The sequence below is a fragment of the Dermacentor variabilis genome, chromosome 10, assembly GCF_050947875.1.
Source record: "Dermacentor variabilis isolate Ectoservices chromosome 10, ASM5094787v1, whole genome shotgun sequence".
NCBI lineage: Eukaryota > Metazoa > Arthropoda > Arachnida > Ixodida > Ixodidae > Dermacentor > Dermacentor variabilis.
Genome location: NC_134577.1, coordinates 21,387,859 through 21,397,500, shown reverse-complemented (window position 1 = coordinate 21,397,500; position 9,642 = coordinate 21,387,859). Strand labels below are relative to the sequence as shown.

At 50.9% G+C, this 9,642-nt stretch overlaps 2 protein-coding genes across 3 annotated transcripts in view; one reads left to right on the top strand and one right to left on the bottom strand.

The window, feature by feature from the left end:
- The window catches only part of LOC142559802 (uncharacterized), a 17,977-nt gene extending 9,549 nt beyond the window's left edge, over window positions 1–8,428 (bottom strand). The window contains exons 1-2 of the mRNA XM_075671462.1: window positions 6,670–8,428; window positions 5,138–6,134 (exon numbers count right to left, since the gene is read on the bottom strand). Of these exons, the coding sequence (XP_075527577.1) occupies window positions 5,138–6,134; window positions 6,670–7,278 (1,606 nt within the window). The 5' untranslated portion in view covers window positions 7,279–8,428. The remainder of the gene's footprint in view (window positions 1–5,137; window positions 6,135–6,669) is intronic.
- The window catches only part of LOC142560111 (uncharacterized), a 185,600-nt gene that overhangs the window by 129,834 nt on the left and 46,124 nt on the right, over window positions 1–9,642 (top strand). The window lies entirely within an intron of this gene.

Below are 9,642 nucleotides of genomic sequence, written 5' to 3'. Positions count from 1 at the left end.
GTTACGTTGGCGAAAGCACGACCCTCTACAGTCCGGCGGCAGCTGGCGCCTACGCGACCGGCGGCATTCAGCGCGCTCGGACATCGTCCGGCGCCGAATGCAACCGACTGCATTTCGCGCCGAGCAAGTTAGCGCCTAGAGCCCTCTCTCCTCGAGGTAGAGACTCGCTACTCGGCAGGCTGAGCCAGAACGAGGTGGCCTCTTCGCAAGAAAGCGTGCCCGACCTGTGCGGCTCCGAAACAACGCGTGGGAGCAGATGCGCATGTACTCCGGCCTCTCAACAGGAGCGTCAATGCCACGCACGTGTGTGTATACGTCTCCGGACATGCTATGCACTCAGCGCCTGTTTGTTTGTCTTGTTTTCCCTGTTTCCCTGTTTTAGTCGAAGAGTGCCTGAAACTATGGAAGCAGCTGAGGGACCGCTATACTCGTGAAATGAAAGCTATTGAAGCGACGAAAAGGAGTGGCAGCGGCTACGTGTCTGTGTTATGTAGAGAGACCTGTTCCTCTTGCGACGCAGACGACGCATCAACAAAAATGTGTCTGCGTCCGTGCCATCACCGAGCAACAGTCCGGTCCGCGGTGGCAATCGCTACCGACAGAGAAAGCGCCCGAAAAGATTTGTTTCGATGCTCCACGACAGGCGGCACGGAGCGGCGCGGTGTTCTGCGCATGCGCTACTCCCGCTGCGGCAGGTGCGCGGCGTTGTACTGTAGGGGGACGGATTTACGCCTGACGCGGCGTAGCCGACGTAGCGTGATGTAGCGCAACCACCGCGCGCGCGCGCGCGCCGGGTCACGTCGAAGTCACGCTGCTAACACGCGGTCACGCTGCTAACATGGCGTGGCCGCCGCCACCCGCGTATACCTACTTTCAGCGTTAGTTTCTGTAACGTATCGATGCACATACATTGGACATTGCTTTCAGGACCGGTCCATTTACCGACTCCAGGGGCTAGGGGCTGGGGCAGGGCAGGATTCAGCAGAGAGGAGAGGAAATAGTGCTGACACCGCGCAAGGGTTGTGGCCAACGCGTTTCCTCCTCTCCCTTCTTCTTTCGGGTATTTCATTAATTATACGGGCACCAGGTTAATCAAATTATGTGGTTTAACGGCCCGAAACCACACTGCGGGTTACGAGGGACATCTTAGTGAATATCTCCGGACTACGACCACCTGCAGCGTTTCTTTAACGTGCACATAAATCTAGGTACGCGAGCGTTCTTGTAGTTCGCCCCAACCGAAATTCGGCCGCCGCTTGTGGAAATCGAACCACCGACCTCGTGCTCCGCAGCATAGAACACCGTTGCTGCGAGGACCAAATTGTTGTGCTATATTTTGGCGTTTCCGCTGCAGGAAACGAGGTGATTGCGCGTATTTTGTACTTTTGTCGCTTCGCTGTTTACGGCCCGAATATCTGAAAGAGAATTACATATAGTGTCCTCTTTTTCTGAATTTCTGTTTGTAGTAACGCCTGAAAATCATTTCGCACCTTACGCTGTCTCAGGGTGAAATCCGGCGTGTCTCAGTACGTGTCCTTTGGTTAAGAACGCGAATCAGCTGATATGTCATCAATAGTGGCAGGACGAGGAATGTCGCTGAAGCCTATTACGTTTCGTCAATGGGACTTGTCTTTCTACCCTTATCGCAACGTTGGCTCCTGCAGCGACATCCCTTGTTCTGTACCACTGTAAGCCACTTCTAGCCTCCACCTTCCCGTGAACTTCCCTTTTGTGTTGTACATTTAAGACCGCTTGTAAAACGACCTGGTGCAGAGGCAAGCAGCAATAATTGTGCACCTGAATGAATACGGCCTCGCGTTTTTTTTTCCTCTTCTGCAGCGTTCAAGCTGTAATACTTATCTGTGTAGAACTTAGTTTGCAAAACATAGGTGGCGTGTTAAACTAGCTGGTATCGTATTTGCAGAAAATCACACCTGAAACCAGGGTTAAACCATGTTGCTCGCTGAGGCACGCACATCAAATGAGAAGCTCGCAATCTCCACACTCCGCGCATTCACGACAGCCCGCTATTCTATTGGATGAGGAAACCTTGAGAGGAGATCGCTTTCCGCCACAGCGCATCACATCACAACGCCGGGGGCTTCCGCAACGAACATTCCGCGTCAGCGTTGCTTTTTTGGAACGTTGAGCAGAATGGCAAAACACAAGCGTCCTGTGCTTTGTTCATGCGTGTGTCCGTCTCCATAGGGTCGCGTGCGTGTTTCTTTTAGCCCGCAAACTTATTTGCACGTCCTTTCGAAGTGCTCGAGGAAACGTTTTATGCTTCTCGCGGTTTCGCCAGGAGATAGCGGAGGCATGCAGGTCGTCTGAAAAATCTGGGCGCAACGAAAGCACGTAATAGGCGACGCCGACTAGAAAAGAGATTGCAGGAAAGACGTTTCGGCACCCCCCACGGCAGCATTGTTCTCGGGAACCTTTAATTGTTGGGAACAAGGCTCACGTCTCGGTAGCCGAAACGTCATCTCTTCAATTTCTTCAGCGGTCGGCATGTTTTATCGCGTATTTTCCTGGTATTTCACGACTAGAGTGGCTTCAATCAAAAGCTCGACTTCACTTGGCTGTAATGTTACGGAGTTTGGCGCGCCACCTAAAATTCTCACCCTGCTTTCTTTTCTTCAAGAAGCTTCCGGCAAAAATATTTCCCACTTTTATTCCGGGCGTTTTCCTCAGCCACAAAGTGGCCGTAAGGGCGCTTGCGTTAAATTCAAGAAGGGCCATTTGAAATCAGGGTGGTTTTGACCTAAACAAATGTTTCATTATGGTTCTCCCCCCTCTCCCCTCCTCCCAAAAGTATATATTGACTTCCCTCGTAAGCATTTTGGAATTTTAGAAATGCTCCTGAATAACTGCACTTCAGTTTAAAATTATACCGCCGTGCTTAAATTTATTAATTAAAAAACGCTAGGTTTTATTCATAAGTTATATCGCTGTGTGTCATAATACAACAAAAAGCAATTAATCGTTTGTTACATTTATTAACGTTGCTGCATCGCACCAGCAAAGCGCCGTTTCACGTCATCGCTGTCTGGAAATCTGCAAGTTCCTCGCGTTAGCCACCGTTTAGTGGTTATACTGTTAATCAAGAGTAATCTCCACATACAAAGGAATAAAATTTGCAACGAGCCTAGTACAAAGTTTCAAACACTGTGAAATGGCAAAGAGTGGTCGTATAATCGGGAAACAAGATATCCCACTCTGAACGTGGTGACGCCAATGTAGCGCAAATGAACAAGACACAAAGAACGGAAGACCAGACGCTTCCGGCGTTCTGTTCTTTGTGTCTGTTTCACGTGTGCTAAAATGGCTTCAGTAAGTATCAAGCGACTTGCCCAAGAAAGACATCGTGCAGGAAGTATCCACAATTATTGTGAACGTGAGCGAGTAGCCGAACGCTTGAAGAAGAGAATTCGATCCTTTATCAAAGAAATGGTGCGCGTCACGACACATGGTTGCTTCAGTGAGGACATTTAAGTTGTGTTTGTTGTTTCGTCGCGTGTTTCCGCGTATGCATTAACCAGCACATGTCTAACGGTTGGATCGGTGGACACCACGCGTGTCTCAAGCATCCCTGACATTCGGCGTCAATTAAGGAGCTATTGGCGTTCGGCAGAGAACGCGTCCCACTAATTCTGCAGGGGAGAGGATGTCCTAAACGTGAAACCGGCCGGCATAGCTTCCGCCAACCGTCTCAGCTTGGCCTTGGCCTTTGTACCCGCCGCAGATTACTTACACAATACGATGCGTGGGCCGAGCCGTATCGGAGCCGCGCGGACGGAGCTACTGGACGCACCGGCACGCAAGGATACAAGACGCGCGCGCGCTCGCCTCTCTTAGCGCGCGTTTAATTGCGTTGCCTCCAACGTTGGACGCGCGGGAAGACTGCGCGCATCAAGTTAACATTGCTCTCGAATCACCCTCGCATGCTTTCGCCTTGAAACCACAGCACATGCACAACGTGCCTTGGAGTTCATGCGGAACACCACGGCGACGGCGAAAATTCGCCTGGAGTGTCCGTATATATAGTAGCTACCGCAACGAAAGTTATCTTGAGTTACCACTGTGGACGCTTTCGTTGCCTCACTCCGTGCAGACGCCCGAATTATCCTATGCAGTTTTACTTTATGAACTGTAGTAGCCGATGGGACGATAACTTGGGTCATAACCCAGGGAATGCAAATATTGTGCGAAAGTGTTAGTAATTATAAAAGCGATTACATTTTCTGTACATGGTTGTACGAAATCCGACGCGATGCTACTCTGCCATTCGTTGTGGCTACTGCTTCCACCACTCGTGAATGTTTTTGTGTCTCTTCAAGGTAAACTCACGAAACCCATGCCATGGCACTGCCGAATTTTATTAGGCAGCATTCAATAGCGTCCCTGTACAAAGGCAGCGTTGCAAATCGGTTGCCTCCATTCCAACACTCTGGAAGCATATGAAAGTCAACGACTGTGTAAAACAACAAAGGCACTTAGAAAGTACAAAAGGAAAAACGTAGAACTGGACTCGTCGTTCCCATTGCAACAGATTGTCATCAGCAGACGTTTCTGTCTGACCGTAGTTCACACAACTACCTCCCTTGTCAATGGTTGCCAAGCCTTTTGTGTGGCGCGTGTCTGAAATGGACAGACTGCCTTGTTCTGGGGCTTATATTTCACTTCCGTAGATGTCATTTTTGTCGCATAACTTCATCACCGGCGTACATCACAACCTGCCCAAACCTAGGAAACAAAGGACCACATTGTTGACGCTTTCTTAATTGCATCCAAACGATATTATGGTTTTTTTTTTCCTTCATTCTTCCTTTTTTCCCACAACCTAAGCGTACGCGTGAACTCAAAAAGAAAAAGCGATTGTGGCGTCCATCGCCGTTGAGAGCACTGACTGCCTGCGCCATTCGGCCCAACAGCAGCTCTCGTAATTCGCGAAGTGTCCCAGATACCTTTTACGAATACAGGAGATGTAACGCTGGTAACCACACCATTACAAGGCCGTTAACATCTCGCGATAGAGCAAATTCAATAACCTAAGGATTATCACGGGCATTAATGCAATGCTGCCAGCCTAACTGCAAATGTGTTCAGTTCATTGATTGACGCTAAAGCACCAGTGCGCCTGCGCACCAGATGACTGCGCTAAACAGCGGGAACTCAGAAGTGAGCATGACGGCCAGACAGAGCACCACTATGAGGAGCACAACCGTGACGAGGGTGATCTGTAGGCGCTTCCGATCAGAGCGAACCAGTATTGCGGGTGGCTTCAGCGGCGCCTTCATCCGGGTCTCGTACCCCAATATGGCGTCTCTCGCTCCTGGCCAGGCATGCGGGCCTTCGAGGCGGTACTTGTAGTTAAGTGTGGGAGCCCGGACCGCGGCGAAGAACAGCCACGGGTCAGTGTAGAGCATGCGACGGAAGTTAGGCCTAACGCGTATCGTGGTCGCGAGGTCCCCTATGTAGGTGACCGGGTCGACCATCATCGCGTGACGAGGCGAAGGCACGAAGAATCTCAGGTCGTTCTTCATCTTCATCACGAGTTCGGCGAGCATGGTGTTCGACGTCGGCAGCGTCAGCTTGTCTGTGAAGACCTGGACGGCGTAGCGGGACTGCATCTCGGAAATCATCAACATACATGCGTTGACGTCAACGAACCCGATGAATGCTACACGAGGGTGTTCGGGGGGAAATATTCGGTGGTAGAGCAAGGGAAAGTTCTTGTCTCGACTAAGCACGCTCGAGGCGAAAGGTACGTCGTTCTTGTAACCCGTGGCGAAGATCACTAGGTCCACGGGTTCCTCGGCGTTGTCCATAATGACGCCACGCTCCGTGAAGGCTTCGATCTCTCCGCGGAACTTGACTTGTCCGTTCAGCACCTTCTCCGGCAAGGCGCTGTTGATGACCGCGTATTGAGCCAGTAATTGGTGCTGCGGCTCGAGGCCCAGGGCCTTATGGTTGAAGGCGCGGTTCGCGATTAACTGCATGAACCACGAGCTCAGTCTCGTCGGTAGGTACTCGTACATGAACATGTGCAGCTGGTTCGAGAAGACGACGTCGATGGGAACGCCGCCGTGGTGACGTGGCACGACCCAGTTGGCTCTTCGTATGCTGAGAAAGACCTGCCAGGAATAAATCGCATTATTTGTCAGCGAAACGCATTGGTGAAACGATTATACAGGGTGGTGATGGTTAGCTTTTGTTCGCCGGTGGCTAGCACTGCACTGTAATACGAATAAGCATGAGCCCCTTCCCGCTCAGCCAAATAGTACTCGTAAATAATTTTGCAGCTGTTGTGCATAAAGATTTCGTCGCCGAAAACTGTGTAACTCAAGTGACTGGCAACCTAAATGAACATTCATTAACTTGATAAAGCTTATTCGCACGCACACTGCTGTTCTGACATCGATAAATGGAGTATTATTATTACCCTTTTTTTGAAGTAAGAAACCGTGAAATTATATAGATCTCTGCATGACAGACATGTCTGCCGATGTTCTCATTATTTGGTTCACTTCAAAACGGCACACCCTCAAACACGAATTCTGCGGCAGCTTGCTACAAACACTCTGGCTACATGGCTACGACTTGTACATGAATACGTCACCTCCATACTGTCTAACCTTATCCCTACAGATAAATTCAAAGGTTCCTTACCACCTCAGCAACGTCGGCCATGTCAACGGCGATGTCGACTGCCGAGTTGCCGAACCCGACAATCACCACCCTCTTTCCACGAATGCTGTCGTCGGTGAACTTGTATTCTCTCGAGTGCATTACCCGGCCCTTGAACTTGCTCCTTCCGGGAATCACTGGCACCGACGGTATCGCGTGGTGTCCCGTGCAGATCATCACCCTGTCGAAGCTCTCTTCGAACTCCTCGCCTGTCTCCAAATTGCGCACCCTCAACGTCAGGTCTTCGCTCAGGTCGACGACCTTGTGCCTGAAACGGATTCGAGGCGTCACCCTGAAGTGGTCAGCATAGTCCCGGATGTACTGGAGCATTTTCTTGTGTCCCAGGAAGATCGGCCAGTCCTTGTTCGGCGGGAAGTCGCTGTAGACGCACATCTCCTTGCTGGTATTGCAGACCGTGAACCGCATCACTGTGCCGGCGTCGAAGACATCCTCGTGTTCTTCGTCGCGGTACCACCACAGACCTCCGGAGTTCGAGGCCGCTTCGAAACAGACGACGTCGAGGTTCTCTTCGAGGCACGCCTTGACGGCGGTGATGCCCGCGCATCCGGCCCCGATGACTGCGACCCTCATCGCAGAACCCTGGCAAGCCAACGCGCCTGACGACAGGCCTAGGAAGCTAGTCTTGGGGACATCGAACTTTGGCGTCCCTAATATAGAGACAACGGCTTACTCCACGAAAGTGGCAAGCTTAACGAAGTCGCTCGCAAAAGAGCTTTTCTATTTTTCCGTGACACTAGATTTCAGCGTATCAATTATAACACCGGTTGTTTGAAGGTATCCTACAGTCGCAGAAGAAAGATAGCAAGTGTAACGTTCTCCTTCACAAGAAACCTGGCGGCGGGCCTAAGGCCCTTCAAGGCATGGGATTGCCAACTCAATGAGCCACAGGTGTTGCTGTCAAGTCGTCGCAAACACGTCTTTTTTGACGGCCTGCTCGCAGACGATGGGAGATGCAGCGCACTCGTCCACAAGAAACTTGTCGACAGGCCCTTCAGGTCCTGGGATTCGGCATGAAAAGATGAAAACTTCTCTGTGCGAATGTCTTCAACAGAGAGCACTAGGACCTAACGTAAACGATTCCATGGGAAACCGATGCAGAAGCTATTCGTTGGAGTTTTTATCTAACTGCCGCCGCTTCTGTCCGTACTCTTGCCGAAGAACACACTTTGGACGCCTCGCTTGTCCTCTACCTGAGACCAAGCAGCTACAGCGCACAAGAACCCGCGACCCGCAGAAGTGTACGAGAGTCTGCGAGTCGCGCCCACGCATGACGGGGAAAGGTGGTCTCGCAGACACTGCAGTTATAATCCCCGCGTTCCGGCGCAAAGCTTGAACGAGCGGGCGCTGTCGCCGACAAGAAAAAGAAGAGCGTATCCGTTCCTCTTTTCCTTGTTTACCTCTTCTCTCCTGGAGTGAGCCATTTTTCTCTTCTTTTTTTTTCCTTGCGTCCCCTCGAAGTCGCGGCTGCAGGTTTCACATGGAGGAAGCTCGTTGCCATTCGTCTCATGTTTCTTTCACGCGCAGAGCAGGTCCCAGGCGCCATGACAGAGTAGTTTTGCGGGAATGTATTCGGCGAACGGGCAGAATCTGCATCCACTCGAGCGTTGATGCCACTGGAACCGATTCGCAACGCTAGCGGCCTCATGTTCTTGTCGACCTTCAGGTGGATCCCTACAATTTTTTTTTCGCTTGCTTTCCGTCCCCATCGTTCGTTGTCCAGGAAGCGACCAACCGGCAATAAAGTCACAGCCAGTTGAACACCAATGGTTGCGACCCTTTGGCGCTGGAGCCATGCGTTTGGGGGAGGGCGGGGGGGGGGGGGCAAGCGTGCTGGTTCTGCTGATTGATGCACCCTCTTCTGGGGCACTCCTTTAATGAGTCGCACTTTTCTTCAAAGTTCAAAAAATGTGAAATGCGAGAAGTTTCCATAACCACATGCAAGAAGTTTCCGTAACTTTCCTTGCGTTTCTTTCCCGAGAAATATAACAATGGTCAGTCTTCCAGAAGCACTTAAACGTAGTGACTTAGTTCAAGAAACGTCATGGTCCTTCCGGTACAAAGTCGTTACTGCTTTTCCGGTACGATTGGATATGCTGATGACGTCACTAACATGTAGGTCGCTGATTTGGCTGTGGGCCCTGCTACCTTTGTCATTTATGGAAAACACGCCATAGCACTGGCTTTTATTTATTCGCATATTTCATCTCATTTTCCAGGATGCGCACGAATACTTTTACCTCGGTCGGCATATGCGCAGAACTCCGTCCAGAAAACCTCGTGCTGCTTTAGCGCTGAATGGTCGCGCTGCTTTTCTTAGGCACGTTTTGAGAATGACTGTCCTGATTCCGTTTCATAGATAAAGGTCGTGCTTTCGTGTCAAGGAGGAAAAGGAAAGACGTGCCATTGGCGCCGGACTGCAGGGACAGCGGCGCACGGATAAAGAAAGGAGGGGGGGGGGGCATGCATGATTGTCCCTCATAGAATGCCGCGTAATATCGTCGGTAGAAACACTTGCCACACACTTTACTAGCAACCTAAATAACTCCTACTTCAAGATCCCTTTCCCTTGTGCGAAGCTCGCACGTACGACGCCCTTGCATGGCATTCACGAGAGTTTGGCTCCCCTTTTCAAGAAAGGAAACAACGTCAAACTCCAAGCAGCATATGCGAATAGTTTCGTTCGCAAATCTGGTGTTCTTTCTCTGCTGAACGTCGGCTGTCTTTCTGAGAATAATGTCTACGAGAACCACGCCCTGGCCGCGGCACCGATATGAGAGATCGATTTGCTATGCAACAAGCCGGCGAAAGCAAGCGACGGGCTAGCTCATCCGTAGCAGCCTTGAATCATTCAACGCCAAGTGTGGCATCGAGTCTCGCGTTCCCGTTACAAGTACCGCGAGTAAGCTAGCTGCCGGGGTAATCGCCAGCCACGCT